We start from the raw sequence: 19,026 nt of genomic DNA on the forward strand, positions 1-19,026 counted from the left end.
TGATGGGTTTTTTTTGTTTTTGAGATGGAGTCTTGCCCTGTCACCCAGGCTGGAGTACAGTAGTGTGATTTCGGCTCATTGCAACCTCTGCCTCCTGGGTTCTAGCAATTCTCCTGCCTCAGCCTCCCGAGAAGCTGGGACTACAGGTGCATGCCGCCAGACCTGGCTAATTTTTTGTATTTTTTAGTAGAGATGGGGTTTCACCGTGTTGCTCAGGCTGGTTGTGAACTCCCGAGCTCAGGCAATCCACCCGCCTCGGCCTCCCAAAGTGCTGGGATTACAGGCGTGAGCCACCAAGCCTGGCCTGATGATGTTCTTATACTTAACATGGATTCTACTGACAAAATGGCAAAAAAAAAGAAAACCTTTCTTGAGTCAACATAGTTTTTAGCAAGTTTTTAATTAATTTTAATTTGGAGAAGCTTCCTTCTGCTGAAGCAGCAGCAACTGGAATTACCAACAAAATTCTCAAAGCAGTACTTAGATTTAGAAATGAATCCTGATTTTCACATTATCACACTCAAATACTGTATGGATTTATATATAAATTGTGACTGCAGAGAGTATTAAAATTTTTAACTTGATCATATAAATCACAATCACTTACAGTTGTTTCTATAATCTTTTAAACAGTATCTAGGTCTATGCACATAAATTCTTTTAAGTTTTGATGCTGGTATATTCATATTGAAGAAAATAAAAAACAGGAGAATGTTATTCAATTTTGTTCAGATCTCTCTTCAGATACTATGCTCTGATTTATAATGAATTGAAAAAAGTCTCTATGGAAACTGGTTTAGGGATTATCTGTGAATTTTCTTCAAGCCAGATAAATACTTTTCTTCCCTTGTTTCAATTTCCTTGGATTTTGTTGTATATCTCACATGCAGTTTCGGTTTTGTTTCTATAAACTTAAAAAAAATTTAAATCCTTTAAAGGTGAAGTAGCTATGCTATATATATATGTGTGTGTGTGTGTGTGTGTGTGTGTATGTCAGATAAGAAAGGAGGTACTCCCAGAAAAAATATATACATATATATATATAGGTTATGGTTTTGTTAAATTTATTAATAGAAATCAGATTTATACTAAATACTACAAGTTCAAAATTAATTTTGCTTTTTGCTAAAGTCCACGATTTGCTCTTTGAAGACTTTTTATGGTTTTGCTGAATTCTTCTTATCTAAATTCAATTTAATTACTTCAACAGCATTTCGTTGGTATTCTCATGGTGCGCCTGAGACTTGTTATAGGGTGAAATGTAACTTTAATCAGGATATTCCATCTTTGGGCACATCTAGAAAACACTGCATGTATTCCCTCTATTGTTCCCAAGCATCACCACTAGTGGCACAGTGGAGGTCATGCATCCTAGAAACAAATTTCAAACGATGGGCTGTATGCGTCACATAGTTTGCTTCTGGATTCTTAGCCAAGCTTCTTGCTTGTACATCTCTCATTTGCCAACCACATTTGCTCCATTATCACAGGCTTGCCTTCAACAATCCTTGAAATTAATGTCTAAAATGGAAAGTTTTCTTTCAATTATTCACGTAATTCAAAAATCACACTTTAAGGAGGAGATATAAAGCCAATGAAACATGGAATGATTCAGACTTTTCTTCAAGCAGTAATGGTACACTCATGGTACTATGAGTACCATGGTACACTCTAGTTGAACTGAGTAACTATTTTATTAAAAAATTTTGGGCCAGGCATGGTGGCTCACGCCTGTAATCCCAGCACTTTAGGGGGCTGAGGCGGGTGGATCACGAAGTCAGGAGTTGGAGACCAGCCTGGTCAATATGGTGAAACCCCGTCTCTACTAAAAATACAAAAATTAGCTGGGCGTGGTGGCATGTGCCTGTAATCCTAGCTACTCGGGAGGCTGAGGCAGAAGAATCTCTTGAACTCGGGAGGTGGAGGTTGCAGTGAGCCGCGATCACGTCACTGCACTTCAGCCTGGGTGACAGAGCAAGATTCTCTCTCAAAAAAAAATTTGGCCAGGTTTGGTGGCTCACCAAAGCACTTTGGAAGGCCAAGCAGGAAGGAGGATCCCTTAAGCTCAGGAGCTTAAGACGAGTGTGGGCAACATGGCACCACCCCGTCTCTACTAAAAATAAAATTAGCCAGGCATGGTGCATGCCTGCAGTCCTACCTACTTGGGAGGCTGAGATGGGAGGATCACTTGAGCCTGGGAGATTGAGGCTGCAGTGAGCTCTGACTGTAACACTGCACTCGAGCCTGGGTGACAAAATAAGACCTTGTCTCAAAAAAAACAAACAAAAAAATCCCACAAAACCAAAAAATTTATTGACAAAAAAATTTTTATATATGACTTCACATCTCACTTTATTCCCTATTAAACTCATAATCTGTTGGAATTCTCCATCCTAGGGAACGATCATTACTTTCATTATTTTTGTCTTAATGACATGTTTGGCATTTTACCAAATTTTGAAATCTCTTTTACTAAACCTAGAAAATTTCCATTGTTTTTTGCACACACTGTACTAATGGTGTCATGAAAAGAATGATTAGGCTTGGCTAAATATTAGACACATTGTATTATTCTTTCGAGAATATTACATCAGTATTTTACATTGTGTTCTGTTTCCGGTAAAATCAATTGTCTGTTTATTTGGCCTCTTTCCCTCAATTCCTGTAACTGGATATGTGTTTTTTTGTGTGTGATTCTTTGAGATTAGCAATTAAATCTTCCTTTAGTAAAGAAGATGAAGTTGCAAAGGATTTCATCTGACTCGTTGAAACTGGGATTTGGTGAGAATAATTTTCTTACTAATTTTCATTGTTTTGATTAACAAGTAAATCTTCATTTAACAAAACCTTTGTAAGGTCTGGTTAGTGAATTTTATGTGGGTCACCCTGGAAGAAGACCGCTTACTTTTATTGCTTCCAGTGTTGGAAAATGCAAGCAGCCTGCTTCTTTGAAGATTTTTACTTCCTTTTTCATTTTTCTTTTGTGAGCTCCACTTTAGCATTCTTATTCTACCAAAATCTTGACTTATACTCATTTTCAATAATCTAAGGGATTAAAAGTAAAATGTAATTATATCCAAAGTATAAAAAATGAGAATGTATTTTCATCAAAAAATAAAGAGCTAATCTAAAAAAAAAAAAAAAAAAAAACAGTTGGCCGGGCGCAGTGGCTCATACCTGTAATCCTAGCACTTTGGGAGGCCAAGGTGGGCGGATCACGAGGTCAGGAGATCGAGACCATCCTAGTTAACACGGTGAAACCCCGTCTCTACTAAAAATATAAAAAATTAGCCAGGCGTGGTGGTGGGAGGTCGAGACCAGCCTGGCCAACATGGTGAAACCCTGTGTCTACTAAAAATACAAAAATTACCCAGGTGTGGTGGTGCACACTTGTAATCCCAGCTACTCAGGAGGCTGAGGCAGAATTGCTAGAACCTGGGAGGCAGAGGTTGCAGTGAGCCGAGATCGTGCTACTGCACTCCAGCCTGGGCAACAGAGTGTGACGCTGTCTCAAAAAAAAAAAAAAGAAAAAAGAAAAAAGAAAAAACCCAGTAATTTGCAGATATAATTTCCAAAAAGTTATAAAAGTAATTATAAAATATACAAAATTTTTATTAACATTAAAACATGAATTATAATTAGTAAATACAATACATAAAAGCTAAAAATTTTAACACCATATATATATATATATATATATTTTTTTTTTTTTTTTTGAGACGGAGTCTCGCTTCGTCGCCCAGGCTGGAGTGCAGTGGCCGGATCTCAGCTCACTGCAAGCTCCGCCTCCCGGGTTTACGCCATTCTCCTGCCTCAGCCTCCCGAGTAGCTGGGACTACAGGCGCCCACCACCTCGCCCGGCTAGTTTTTTTTTTTTGTATTTTTAGTAGAGACGGGGTTTCACCATATTAGCCAGGATGGTCTCGATCTCCTGACCTCGTGATCCGCCCGTCTCGGCCTCCCAAAGTGCTGGGATTACAGGCTTGAGCCACCGCGCCCGGCCAACACTATATTTTTTTAAATTAACTACATCTTTTAAATATTTTCATCAAAATAAAACCATTCATAATTCTAATAGTTAACGTCCATGTAGTTGCTAACATGGAGAATTAGCAACTACAGGTGCTTTTTGTTTTTCTCTGTTATCAGTTTTTCTCACACAGGTTCTGTCTAGACCTGTGCTGTGCACTTACAGAAGCTACATCTACATGTGGCTACTGAGTGGCTGCTAGCTAAATGTGGCTGTTCTCAGTGAGACGTACTGTAAGTGTAAAACACATCAAACTTTGAAGATTTAGTATAAAAAAAGAGCAAGACATTTCATAATTTCTTATATTCATTACATGTTGAAATGATATTTTGGATACATTTGGTTAAATAAAATATATTATTAATTTCACTTTTTTTCTTTTTGAGACAAAGTTTCGCTCTTGTTGCCCAGGCTGAAGTGCAATGGCGTGATCTCAGCTCACTGCAACCTCTGCCTCCTGGGTTCAAGCGATTCTCCTGCCTCAGTCTTCTGAGTAGTTGGGATTACAGGTGCCCGCCACCACACCCAGCTAATTTTTTTTTTTTTTTTTTTTGAGACGGAGTCTCATGCTGTTGCCCAGGCTGGAGTGCAGTGGCGCGATCTCGGCTCACTGCAAGCTCCGCCTCCCGGGTTCCCGCCATTCTCCTGCCTCAGCCTCCTAAGTAGCTGGGACTACAGGCGCCCGCCACCGCGCCCGGCTATTTTTTTTGTATTTTTAGTAGAGACGGGGTTTCACTGTGGTCTCGATCTCCTGACCTTGTGATCCGCCCGCCTCGGCCTCCCAAAGTGCTGGGATTACAGGCTTGAGCCACCGCGCCCGGCCATTAATTTTTGTATTTTAAGTAGAGACATGGGTCACCCTATTGGTCAGGCTGGTCTTGAACTCCTGACCTCAGATGTGATCCACCCTCCTTGGCCTCCCAAAGTGCTGGGATTACAAGCGTGAGCCACTGTGGATGTGGCCACTAGAAAATGTTAAATTACATTTGTGGCTCTCACAGTATTTCTATTGGACGGTGCTGTTCTAGACCTACCCATACACAAACTGAAAAGTAACAGTCCCCATGTGCAACTTCTGCAGACACTACACGAACTCATGAAAATCTTCAGAGTCCAGAGTGCTAACCATTACACCACAGAACCCTCCCTGTGAAAATCTTCAGAACCACACATTCCAACACGTAGAGAGGCAAGAAAATGGATACCTGGCACTACAGGGAAATAATACTTTGTGAGGCAAGAATCTATTTCACCAGTTAATTAATTAGTCTTTTTCTCTTACCTAAGTCCTTCTGCTGTTTGAATCTTCCCCACACTCCAAAGCAATGTCCATTTCTGAGGTCAATAGTGGCACTACCCACAAACCTTGAACTCAGGTGCCTTTTGCTTCCAAGACACAGAGCAAGGGATGTGGAGATTTCCTTGGTGGCTGAATGGTGTTAGTCACAAGAGCAATGATTAGGGTTATGGGTCAAGCTGTGTCAATGTTGAGTGACAAAGGGGTCCTATGTGTTCTGGAATAAGTCAATTGTTTTGTGTGTTTATGATATGAAGGTCCTTAAAGTGCGGGGCCCACGGCAGGAGCCCCTCTTGCTTACGTGGAAAAGCAGCAGGGGCTGCTGGAGAGGTGTTACTGAATTTCTGGAAAGCAATGTGGTGACATCTTTCAAAATGAACGTAAATCATGAATAAGGCAACCCCACTCCTATGACTCTAGCCCACAGACACAAAAGCACACTCAGTCAGGTCGTCAACAGCTGCCAACGTAAGGTCGATCTTTTTTTTTTTTTTCTGAGACGGAGTCTCGCCTTGTCACCCCGGCTGGAGTGCAATGGCGGGATCTCCGCTCACTGCAACCTCCGCCTCCCGGGTTCAAGCGATTCTCCTGCCTCAGCCTCCCGAGTAGCTGGGATTATAGGCATGTGCCACCGAGGCTGGCTACTTTTTTGTATCTTTAGTACAGACGGGGTTTCACCATGTTGCCTAGGCTGGTCTTGAAGTCCTGAGCTCAGGCAATCCGCCTGCCTCGGCCTCCCAAAGTGCTGAGATTACAGGTGTGAGCCACCGCGCCCGGCCAACGCCAATCTTTTAAAACAGAGTCTGAACCTGAGGAACACATCAGAATGACCTGGGAACGCTTTTTATAACATACCTGTCTGGCCTTTCCACCTCAGATCTATTTAAACCTGATTCTTCTGGCGAGGTGGCCTAAACATGTATATTTTGAAAAAGCTCCTAGGTGATACAAGGTATACCTCTGGTTAAATATTATTACTCTAAAAAGTACGCAGAGTCAATAGATTAAATTCCATTATAAACTCCCAGGCCATATTCACATTTTACTTTCAAATTTTGCTTTAAATAAGTGGTCTTTTATTTGGGATTTAAAAATCTGTAACAGAAAACTGTAATTCAGAACATGACTAATTTGAATTTCTAAGAGTTGTGCTGATTTCTCTAAACTATGTAAGAGTACTTATGTTTATAAGGTACACTAGATCACAGATAACCTGTTTAGTCTATTTAAGATAAACTGATCAAGAAGAATCCAGATAACTGATACATTAATACATGAAATTCTTCTACTAAATCATGTCAGAGGCTGGGCGCGGTGGCTTATGCCTGTAATTCCAGCACTTCAGGAGGCCAAGGCAGGCGGATCACCTGAGGTCAGGAGTTTGAGACCAGCTTGGACAACATGGCGAAACCCCATCTCTACCAAAAATACAAAAAAAAAAAAAAAAAAAAATTAGCCGGGTGTGGTGGTGTGCACCTGTGGTCCCAGCTACTCAGGAGGCTGAGGTAGGAGAATCGCTTGAGCCTGGGAGGCAGAGGTTGCAGGGAGCCAAGATCAGGTCACTGTACTCCAGTCTGGGCAACAGAGGGAGACTCAGTCTCAAACAAACAAAAAACATAACAAAACAAATGAATTGTAGATAACCAGGTATTTGCCAAACTTTCATATTTTAATAACTCCCAAATAATGTGAGCCACAGGTAAGACTGACTGTTGTGGGAAGTCAGGGACCCCGAACGGAGGGATCAGCTGAAGCCATGGCAGAAGAACATCAATTGTGAAGATTTCATGGACATTTATCACTTCCTCAGTCAGTACTCTTATAATTTCCTATGCCTGTCTTTAATCTCTTAATCCCGTCATTTTCGTAAACTGAGGATGTATGTTGCCTCAGGACCCTGTGACGACTGCGTTAACTGCACAAATTGTTTGCAGAGCATGTGTGTTTGAACAATATGAAATCTGGGCACCTTAAGAACAGGATAACAGCGATTTTCAGGGCACAAGGGAGATAACCTTAAAGTCTGGCTGCCTGTGGGCCGGACAGGACAGAGCCATATTTCTCTTATTACTGAAAACGGGTAAGATAAATATCGCTGAATTCTTTCCCCAGTAAGGAATATTAATAATTAACAGCCCTGGGAAAAGAATGCATTCCGGGGGGGGGGGGGGCTCTAAAATGGCCACTCTGGGGGTGTCTGCCTTATGCAGTTGCAGATAAGAGATGAAACATGCCCTGGCCTCCTGCAGCACCCCCAGGCTTGCTAAGATTAGGAAATTCCAGCCTGGTGAATTCTAGCCAGACCAGTTCTCTGCTCTTGAACCCTGTTAAGATGTTTATCAATGACAATGCGTGCACAGCAGGACACGGAAGTTCATCAGTAATTCTAGTTTTGCCCTGACCTTGTGATCTTGCTCTGACCTTCTGCCTTGTGATCTTTTGTTGCCCTTGAAGCATATGATCTCTGTGACCCACACCCTATTTGTACACTCCCTCCCCTTTGAAAATTGCTAATAAAAACTCGCTGGTTTTATGGCTCAGGGGGCATCACGGAAGCTGCTGACATGTGATGTCTCCCCCAGACACCCAGCTTTAAAATTTCTCTCTTTTGTACTCTTTCCCTTTATTTCTCAGACCGGCCGACACTTAGGCAAATAGAAAAGAAACTACGTTGAATTATTGGGGGTGGGTTCCCCTGATAACTTACTTTTCACAATCTGTTTTCTGAGCACCTTTTTCGTGCTTCTCTTTTTCCAGGCGCTTTTTGTTTTTCTCTGTTACCAGTTTTTCTCCAGGAATCTCTGGAACCCCCATAGCTGCTGCAAACTGTGCTGCACCTTGGTCAGTGAGAAAGCAATGAGGTGTCTGAGGCCAGAAAGAAAAGAGAAAATGATTGTTTTTTTTGAAAATTTTAAATCTTTTTAACTGTTCCAACTGTGTTGAAATAATTACTTCTCTCTGCGTGCAAGGGATCCAAAATACAAATTCCAGTGGTTTGCTTTTCTGTATGCTGAAAAAAGCCTGACTGAGTTTTTGCATTAAAAAAGAAAAGACCCCAATTGATGGAACATTACTAGAGATGCGATTTACATATTACGTTAAATTTAGAGAACTCAATCCATCTTTTTTTTTTTTTTTTTTGAGACGGAGTCTCGCTCTGTCGCCCAGGCTGGAGTGCAGTGGCGCGATCTCGGCTCACTGCAAGCTCCGCCTCCTGGGTTTACGCCATTCTCCTGCCTCAGCCTCCTGAGTAGCTGGGACTACAGGCGCCCGCCACCGCGCCCGGCTAATTTTTTGTATTTTTAGTAGAGACGGGGTTTCACCGTGGTCTCGATCTCCTGACCTTGGATCCGCCCGCCTCGGCCTCCCAAAGTGCTGGGATTACAGGCGTGAGCCACCGCGCCTGGCCCTCAATCCATCTTTAACACATGCTATTAAATAGCTGGTCTGGTCAGTTTGTATGTGGTATAAAGACAATACAGGAAGATAAAGTAATCACTCACTGGTCAAGTGATTCTTAGTCAACAATCTTGGCTGAGTGAGAAACTCAAATACACTGCTTCTGTTTTGTATATATGTTTTAGGAGAACAGTGATCTCAAGTATTTCCACACAGTTGGAGCCCTTATCACTGAAGTATAGTGATAACAATTCATAAGAAAAGGCTGCTTTAGTCACATATACCTTTTCCATGACAAGCCGAGCAAGTTTAATGGGATTTGCTATACACCGGACTGCGGACACTGCTCCTACTGACAGGTCTTTCCCATCCATGATACTAGCATCCATTTCAACCTCACCATCTGTGTTCAAGACAGACCCACAACCTAAAACCAAAAAGAAGTTGAAAAGCAAGAATTAAGAATTTAGAAATGGCTCCAGATTTTCCTCTGCTTTGCCCCCTTTAATCCATCCTCTATTCCATTGCCAGAGGAACATTTTATTTTTTAAGAGAGAAATCTTGGCTGGGCACCGTGGCTCATGCCTGTAATCTCAGCACTTTGGGAGGCCGAGGTGGGTAGATCACGAGGTCAGGAGATTGAGACCATCCTGGCTAACACGTGAAACCCCGTCTCTACTGAAAATCCAAAAAATTAGCTGGGCATGGTGGCCCGCACATGTCGTCACAGCTATTCGGGAGGCTGAGGCAGGAGAATGGCTTGAACTTGGGAGGTGGAGGTTGCAGTGAGCCGAGATCACGGCACTGCACTCCAATAGAGCAACAGAGCAAGACTTTGTCTCAAAAAAAAAAAAAAAGAGAGAGAAATCTTGACTTAGAGGCTGGATGTGGTGACTCACGCCTGTAATCCCAGCACTCTGGGAGAAGGAGGTAGGTGGATTATTTGAGGTCAGGAGTTTGAAACCAGCTTGGCCAACATGGTGAAACCCTGTCTCTACTAAAAATATAAAAACTAGCCAGGCGTGGTGGTGCGTGCCTGTAATCCTAGCTACTTGGGAGGCTGAGGCAGGAGAATGACTTGAACTCGGGAGGCGGAGGTTGCCATGAGCCAAGGGTGACGAGTGAGACTCCGTTTCTTTTTTTTTTTTTTGAGGCGGAGTCTCGCTCTGTCGCCCAGGCTGGAGTGCAGTGGCGCGATCTCGGCTCACTGCAAGCTCCGCCTCCCGGGTTCCCGCCATTCTCCTGCCTCAGCCTCCCGAGGAGCTGGGACTACAGGCGCCGCCACCACGCCCGGCTAATTTTTTTTGTATTTTTAGTGGAGACGGGGTTTCATTGTGTTAGCCAGGATGGTCTCGATCTCCTGACCTTGTGATCCGCCCGTCTCGGCCTCCCAAAGTGCTGGGATTACAGGCTTGAGCCACGGCGCCCGGCCTCTTGAGCCACCGCGCCCGGCCTGAGACTCCGTTTCAAAAAAAAAAAAGAGAAATCTGACTTGGCACTCCATGACCTACAAAATAAAAAGTACAAAGCCCTTCCTAACCTGGCCTTTGACCTGCTTTTCCAGCTTCATTTTCTCTCCTTGGCTATATTTTACTGAAATATTAGCTTTCCCTGAATACAGTAGTCCCTTTATCTATAGCCTTGCTTCTGGGGTTTTAGCTATCCTTAGTCAACCATGGCCCCTTATTAAATGGAAAATTCCAGAAATAAACACTTCTTGCACCATCATACTCTATCCTTCAGAGGGATGTGATTCCTCCCCTTGTCCAGCATATCCACACTGTATAGGTTACCTGCCTGTTAGTCACTTAGCAGTTGTCTTGAATATCAAGCAGATCAACTGCAATAGCACCTGTAAGTGCTTGTGTTCAAGAAACCCTTATTTTACTTAATAATGATCTCAAAGCACAAGAGTAGTGATGCTGGTATACTGTTACAATTGTTCTATGTTATTATCAGTTGTTATTAATCTCTTACTGTGGCTAATTAATGTATATATGAAAAGAAAAAAACCAAACCAGTTGCTAAAAGGTTGAGTATTACTGGTGGTTTCAGGCACCCACTGGGGGTTTGAAACACATCCCCCAGAGATAAGGGAGGGCTACTATATGCCAGGAGCCAGTGTGTCTCTGTGCCTTTGCACATGCTGTTGTTTTTACCACTAGCACCCTTTCTCCATACTTCTCTGCCCAGATAATGCCTACCAATCCAGCTATGCTTCTCAATCTCTTTGTGCTTGTTTCCTCATGAGTAAAATGAGTAAGAACATCAACTCGTTTAATCCTTACAACCATCAATGAGGTAGGTATTGCATATTAAACACTTGGAATAATGTCTAGCATGTGGAGGTAAACAGTAAGTGTTTGCTGCCCTGATTACATGCCAATTTCACAGGTGGGGAAACCAAAAAGGCAACTTTCCAATATCAAATGTCTTCTGGGTAAAGAGCAAGGAATCAAATCCAGGTGTGTGGCTTAGACACTTTCTTCTGCCAAAGCAGCTCACACCTTTTCCATCTGGCAATGACAAGGCAGCATCCCCTTACACTGATCCGCACAGGTTAGAGAAGACCTGATAAAAGATTTAAATAAATAAGATCCAAGGTCTTAAAACATAATATGCAAAATGTCTAGAGTCCAAGAGAAAATCACTCATACGAAGAACCAAGAACAGCTCAACCTAAGGAAAAACAATTAACAGATGACAATACCAAGATGACACAGATGTTGGAATTACCTGACAGCAATTTTAAAGCAGCCATTGGCCAGGCATGGTGGCTCATACCTGTGCTTTGTAATCCCAGCACTTTGGGAGGCTGAGGCAAAAGCATCTCTTGAGGCCAGGAATTCAAGACCAACTTGGCCAACATAGCAAGACCCCATCTTTAAAAAAAAAAAAATTAGCTTGGCATAGTAGCACACACTCAAAGCCCTAGCTACTTGGGAGGCTGAGGCAAGAGAATCACTTGACCCAGGGGTTCGAGGTTGCAGTAAGCTGTGATTACACCACCATACGCCAGCCTAGGTGACAGACTGAGACCCTGTCCCTAAAAAAAAAAAAAAAAAAAAAGCAGCATCATAAAAACGCTTCAATGAACTTGAAATAACTAAAAAAATTATTAAGTTTCAGCAAAGAAATATAAGATGTAAAGAAAAACCAAATGGAAGTTAGAGCTGAAAAAATGTAATACTGGACTTAGAAATCACTCAGTCTGAACAGCAGAACAGGGCCTGGAAAACACCAAAATGAACAAAGCCCCGCAGACCAGTGGGACCATAACAAAAGAACTAACATTCAAGTCATTAGACTCCCAGAGGGGAGGAGAAATGGGTGGGAATGAGAAGTATTCAAAAAAATAATGGCTGAAAATTCCTTGTATTTGGTAAAAAGCATAAATCTACCAATTTAAGAAGGTGAGCAAGCCCTAAATAGGACTAAACACAAAGACATTCACACTAAGACACATCATAACCAAACCACCAGTGAACGAAAGACTAAAAAATATTCAAAGTAGCAAGAGAGAAATGACACCTTACCTATAGGGCAGAAACCAATTTTAATGACAAAACAATTTGTCACTAGAAACCATGGAGGCCAGAAGGAAGAACAGCATTTTCAAGTGCTGAAGAAAAGAACTATCAATCCAGAATTCTATATCCAGCAACAATATTCTTCAGGAACGAAGGAGAAATCAAGACACTCTCAGATTGTATTAGGAAGGTGCCAAAAAGGGGTGGGTTTCATTCTGAGGCTGCTGCTGCTTTTTTTTTTTTTTTTTTTGAGACAGTCTCACTCTGTCACCCAGGCTGGAGTGCAGTGGCGCAATCTCAGCTCACTGCAAGCTCTGCCTCCCGGGTTCATGCCATTCTACTGCCTTAGCCTCCCCAGTAGCTCGGACTACAGGTGCCCACCACCACGCCCGGCTAATTTTTTGTATTTTTTAGTAGAGATGGGGTTTCACCGTGTTAGCCAGGATGGTCTTGATCTCCTGACCTCGTGATCTGCCCGCCTCAGCCTCCCAAAGTGCTGGGATTACAGGCATGAGCCACAGTGCCCGGCCTTTTTTTTTTTTTTTTTTTTTTAGACACAGTTTCACTCTGTTGCCCAGGCTGGAATGCAGTGGTGTGATCTTGGCTCACTGCAACATCTGCCTCCTGGGTCGAAGTGATTCTTGTGCCTCAGCCTCCTGAATAGCTGGGATTACAGATGTGCCACCACACCCGGCTAATTTTTGTATTTTTAGTAGAGACAGGGTTTCGCCATGTTGGTCAGGCTGGTCTTGAATGCCTGACCTCAAGTGATCCACCTGCCTCAGCCTCCCAAAGTGCTGGGATTACAGGCATGAGCCACCGCGCCCAGCCTTGAGGCTTCTTGTCTTGGTTTGTAGGTGGTGACTATCTCACCGCGTGCACACTGCTCCATGACCTCTCCTTGTGCCCATGAGAGCGGGCAAGCTCTCTGGTGTCTCCTCCTATAAGGACACTAATCCTATTGGTTCAGGACTCCATCCTTATGACCTCACTTCATTTTAATTACTTCCTCGGAGGCCATCTCCAAACACAACCAGGTTAGGGCTTCAACACTTGAATTTTCAGGTGGACACAAACATTCAGTCCATAACACATATAAAGGCAAATGGAAAGAATTTGTTGCCAGCAGGCCTAACCTAAAAGAATGACTAGGGGGCCGGGCGCGGTGGCTCAACCCTGTAATCCCAGCACTTTGGGAGGCTGAGGCAGGTGGATCACTTGAGGTCAGGAGTTCAAGACCAGCCTGGCCAACATGGTGAAACTCTGTCTACTAAAAATACAAAAATTAGTTGGGCGTGGCAGTGCATGCCTGTAATCCCAGTTGCTCAGGAGGCTGAGACAGGAGAATTGCTTGAACCTGGGAGGTGGAGGTTGCAGTGAGCCGAGATCATGCCATTGCACTCCAGCCTGGGCAACAGAGCGAGACTCCATCTCAAAAAAATAAAAAGTTCATCAAGCTGGGGGAGGAGGGGAACCTGATTCTAATGAGGTGTAGATACAGACTGCCAACCATTCCTTCAGATACCACCACTACTGCAGACTGGCCTTTTGCAATATCTTTTTAGGTTTTTATGCATGTCTGACATGCATGGCTCTACCTGGACCTGCCAACCCCCTCCCCTGTGGCCTCACCCAGAAACAATTCAGTGGAAAAGAGGACAGTTTTAGCCCCCTTTCATTTCTCTTTTTTTTATTTTGAGAAGGAGTCTCGCTCTGTTGCCCAGGCTGGAGTGCAGTGGTGCGATCTTGGCTCACTGCAACCTCCATCTCCCGGGTTCAAGTGATTCTCCTGCCTCAGCCTCCCGAGTAGCTGGGATTACAGGTGTGAGCCACGACGCCCGGCTAATTTTTGTATTTATAGTAGAGATGGGGTTTCGCATGTTGGCCAGGCTGGCCTCGACCTCATGACCTCAGGTGATCCACCCGCCTCAGCCTCCCAAAGTGCTGGGATTAGTCATGAGCCACCACACCTGGCCTGCAAAGGCAGGCTTCTATGGATTTTTTTTTCCCCATATATTTTCAACCTGAGATTAGGTAAATCCACAGATGTGGAAGGCCTGGACACAAAGTTTGGTCTTCCTGTTTCCTGACACACAGCTCCCAAAACACTTGGAAGCTCCAAAGTGGTAAAGCATCTTTTTGTATGCCAACGAGATGACCGATGGTTAGGGGCTGGATAACCTCAAAATGGGGAGCTGGTTGCCAGGGAACCAACCGTGTGATTAGAGGGCCAGAACTTTCAGTCTTACCTCTCTACCTCCGGGGACAGGGAGAGAGGCTGAAGGTTGATAACTAATGGCCAACGATTTAATCAACTGTGCCTATGCCATGAAATGTCAACTAGAGAAAAAAATAATTGAGCTTTTAAAGAATTCATTTTATTTAGAAATCTTACTGAGGACTACAGACTGATGACTACAGTACGGAGGGGTCCTTCAGAGAGGTGCTTCAAACTGCTCCCAAACCGTGTCTCCGCTCACAGCTGATACACAGGTTGTGGAGGGTTAGTACAGGCTCGGAGGTTACATGAGACTTGCTCAGAAGTTACATTAAAGCAGAATCACATCAAAGTTTGGGTGCAAGAGTGCATCTGGCTATAGATGACAGAGGTATGTATAATCACTAATCCTGTCAGATGTTAACCTTTTTTTTTTTGAGACGGAGTCTCGCTCTGTCGCCCAGGCTGGAGTACTTGGCGTGAGACAAATTCAGCTTCATCCTGGCTCACCACAATCTCCGTATCTTGGGTTCAAGTGATTCAAGTGCCTCAGCCTCCCGAGTAGCTGGGATTACAGGCACTCACCACTATGCCTGGCTAATTTTTGTAGTTTTAGTAGAGACGGGGTTTCACCATGTTGGTCAGGCAGGTCTCGAACTCCTGACCTCAGGTGACCCACCTGCCTCAGCCTCCCAAAGTGCTGGGATTACAGGTGTGAGCCACCACAATCGGCCCAGACGTCATCTTAAGTGTAGGAAAAGGCAAGGACTAGGATCATATATCATTTACCATTTTTTTTTTTTTGAGACAGTCTCATGCCCAGGCTGGAGTGCAGTGGCGTGATATCAGCTCACTGCAACCTCTGCCACCTGGGTTCAAACAATTCTTCTGCCTCAGCCTCCCAAGTAGCTGGGATTACAGGCACCCACCACTATGCCTGGCTAATTTTTGTAGTTTTAGTAGAGATGGGGTTTCACCATGTTGGTCAGGCAGGTCTCGAACTCCTGACCTCAGGTGACCTGCCTGCCTTGGCCTTCCAAAGTGCTGGGATTACAGGTGTGAGCCATCACTCTCGGCCCAGATGTTATCTTAAGTGTAGGTAAAGGCAAGGACTAGGATCATATATCATTTACTTTTTTTTTTTTTTTTTTTGAGACAGAGTCTCATGCCCAGGCTGGAGTGCAGTGGTGTGATCTCAGCTCACTGAAACCTCTGCCACCCCGATTCAAGCAATTCTTCTGCCTCAGCCTCCCAAGTAGCTGGGATTACAGGCGCCTGCCACCGCACCTGGCTAATTTTTATAGTTTTAGTAGAGACGGGGGTTTCACCATCTTGGCCAGGCTGGTCTTGAACTCCTGACCTTATGATCCACCCACCTTGGCCTCCCAAAGTGCTGGGATTACAGGCGTGAGACACCGTGCCCGGCCCATTTATCTTTTAAGACATACAGTGACTCAGGCAAGCGACATGGAGGCCGTGTGCTCTATCCAGTTTTGTCTTCAAATCATTCTTCCAGAGAGCGGCACATCTGCACATGGTCACAGAGTCAGGGGCTTTGTGAAATGACGTTGGCATGTAGAAATGAGCAAACATGACTTCTTACATTTGTTACTCAGTCGCACAGAAGCCTTCACTAAAAACCCATAGGGCTGATGACGGGAGAGCTTCTGGATTGCTGGATATGTGAAGGTGCCAGGAGGGTGGTGTGCTGAAGAGGGCAGGGTAGTTCCACACCCGTGCCCCCACACCTGGCCCTCTGCATCTCTTCATCTGTCTGTATCCTCCATTGTATCCAGTATTCATATAATAAACCGGTAAACACATTCCTCTGAGTTCTGCGAGCTGCTCTAGCAAATTAACTGAACTCAAGGAGGTAGTCACGGGAACCCCGATTTATAGCTGGTTGGTCAGAAGTAGAAGTGACAAGCTACTACTAAAGATTGGCATCTGAAGTAGGACACAGTCTTATGGGACTGAGCCCTGAACCTGTGGGATTGGACTCTGACCCCAGATAGACAGCGTCAGAACTGAATTGACCTCGCCCTGTGCAACTCTTCATCTGTATCCTTTATCACAGGGGTCCCCAATCCCCCGGTACTGGTACTGGTCTGTGGTCTGTTAGGAACTGGGCCCCACAGCAGGAGGTGAGTGGCAGGCGAGTGAGCATTACTGCCCGAGCTCCGCCTCCTGTCAGATCAGCGGCAGCATTAGATTCTCATAGGGGTGTGCACCCTGTTGTGAACTGGGCCAGCGAGTCTCTGTGGAAAAACTGTCTTCCACGAAACTGGTCCCTGGTGCCAAACAGGTTGGGGACCACTGCTCTATCATATTCTTTATAATAAATTGGTAAACATAAATGTTTTCCTGAGTTCTATGAGCCATCCTAGCAAATTATCAAGCCTGAGGAGGGGGTCATGGTAACCCTTGATTTGTGGCCACGTTGGACAGAAGTGTGCATAACCAGGGGACTTGCAATATGCCTTTTCAACAATTGGTGCTGCGCCAGGGGTGGTGGCTCATGTCTGTTATCTCAGTACTTTGGGAGGCTGAGGCGGGTGGATCACTTGAGGTCAGGAGTTCAAGGCCAATCTGGCCAACATGGTGAAGCCTTGTCTCCCCTAAAAATACAAAAATGAGCCAGGCATGGTGGTGGGTGCCTGTAATCCCAGCTACTTGGGAGGCTGAGGCAGGAGAACTGCTTGAACTCAGGAGGTGGAGGTTGCAGTGAGCCGAGGTCATGCTACTGCACTCCAGGAAAAAACAAAAACAAAAAACAACACTGAGTTCCTTAAAAAACTAAAAATAGAGCTACCATATGATACAGCAATCCCACTGCTGGCTATACACCCAAGAGAAAGGAAATCAGTATATGGAGGAGTTATTTGCCCTCCTTGCTTGCTGCAGCATTGTTCACAATAGCCAAGATTTGGAAGCTAACTAGGTGTCCATCAACAGATGAATAAAGAAATGACACATATACACAATGGAGTACTACTCAGCCATAAAAAAGAATGAGATTCTGTCATTTGCAACAACATGGATGGAACTGGAGGTCATTATGGTAAGTGAAATAAGTCAGGCACAAAAAGACAATCTTCACACTTTCTCACTTATTTGTGGGAGCTAAAAATCAAAGCAATCGAACTCATGAACATAGAGAGTAAAAAGATGGTTAGCAGAGGCTGGGAAGACTGGGGTTGGGGCAGAAGGGGGGATAGGCAATGGGTACAAAAAATAGAATAAGAATTAGTATTTGATAGCACAACAGTGACTATAGTTGATAATTTAATTATGCATTTCAAAATAACTAAAAGAATAGAATTGTTTATAACACAAAGGATAAATGCTTGAAGGGATGAATATCCCATTTACTCTGATTATTACGCATTGCATGTCTGTATCACAGTATCTCATGTAGTCCCACAAATAAATACACCTACTAAGTAGCCACAAAAAAACCCAACAAAAACAAAAAATGGAACCTTGATATATACCTTGCATCTTATACAAAAATTTATTCAAAGTGAATCACAGACCTAAAACTTCTAGAAGACAACATAAGAAAAATGTTTGCAATGCTGGGTTAGGCAAATATTAAGATATAACACAAAAAGCATGACTGATTTTTAAAAAACTGATAAACTGGACTTCTGCAAAATTGAGAACTTCTGCTTTTTGCAATAAAATACTGAGAAAGAAAAGACAAACCACAGCCTGGAAGCAAATATCTGCAGACCACATCGGCGCATCTGATAAAAGGTATATCTAGAATATATCAACTCTTAAAACTCAATAGTAAGCAACAACACCAACCAAAAAATCAGCAAGACTTTGATACTTCACTGAAGAAATATGAACAACAGGCCAAGCGCAGTGGCTCATGCCTGGAATCCCAGCACTTTAGGAGGCCGAAGTGTGTGGATCACAAGGTCAGGAGTTCAAGATCAGCTTGGCCAACATGATGAAACTCCATCTCTACTAAAAATACAAAAATTAGCCGGGTGTGGGGTCACATGCCCTGTAATCCTAGCTACTCGGGAGGCAGAGGTTGTGGTGAGCTGAGACCACACCACTGCTCTCCAGCCTGGGCAACAAGAATGAGACTCCATCTCAAAAAGAAAAAAAAAAAAAAAAAACGAACAACAAAAAAGCACATGAAAAGATGTTAAATATCTCTTCCCATTTAGGGAAATGCAAATCAATACCATAATAAGATTCCACTAAATGCCTACTGGAGTGGCCAAAATAAAACATGCTGACACTCGTTAGTGCTGGTGAAGATGTGGATTAAGTGGAACATTTTTTTTTTTTTGGAGCTGGAGTCTTACTCTGTTGCCCAGACTGGAGTGCAGTGGCGTGACCTGGGCTCACTCCAACCTCCGCCTTCCAGGTTCAAGTGATTCTCCTGCCTCAGCCTCCTGAGTGGCTGGGACTACAGGCGTGTGCCACCATAACTGGCTAATTTTTGTATTTTTAGTAGAGACAGGGTTTCACTATGTTGTCCAGGCTGGTCTCAAACCCCTGACCTCGTGATCCACCCATGTTGGCCTCT

At 43.8% G+C, this 19,026-nt stretch overlaps 2 protein-coding genes across 2 annotated transcripts in view; both read right to left on the bottom strand.

Moving 5' to 3' along the window:
* The window catches only part of GNG3 (G protein subunit gamma 3), a 440,061-nt gene that overhangs the window by 330,066 nt on the left and 90,969 nt on the right, over window positions 1-19,026 (bottom strand). The gene's annotated exons all lie outside the window — the stretch shown is intronic.
* The window catches only part of ASRGL1 (asparaginase and isoaspartyl peptidase 1), a 33,777-nt gene that overhangs the window by 8,304 nt on the left and 6,447 nt on the right, over window positions 1-19,026 (bottom strand). The window contains exons 3-4 of the mRNA XM_050756974.1: window positions 9,011-9,153; window positions 8,035-8,192 (exon numbers count right to left, since the gene is read on the bottom strand). Coding sequence (XP_050612931.1) covers window positions 8,035-8,192; window positions 9,011-9,153 — 301 coding nt within the window. The remainder of the gene's footprint in view (window positions 1-8,034; window positions 8,193-9,010; window positions 9,154-19,026) is intronic.

This window comes from Macaca thibetana, chromosome 14 (assembly GCF_024542745.1).
Source record: "Macaca thibetana thibetana isolate TM-01 chromosome 14, ASM2454274v1, whole genome shotgun sequence".
Lineage (NCBI taxonomy): Eukaryota > Metazoa > Chordata > Mammalia > Primates > Cercopithecidae > Macaca > Macaca thibetana.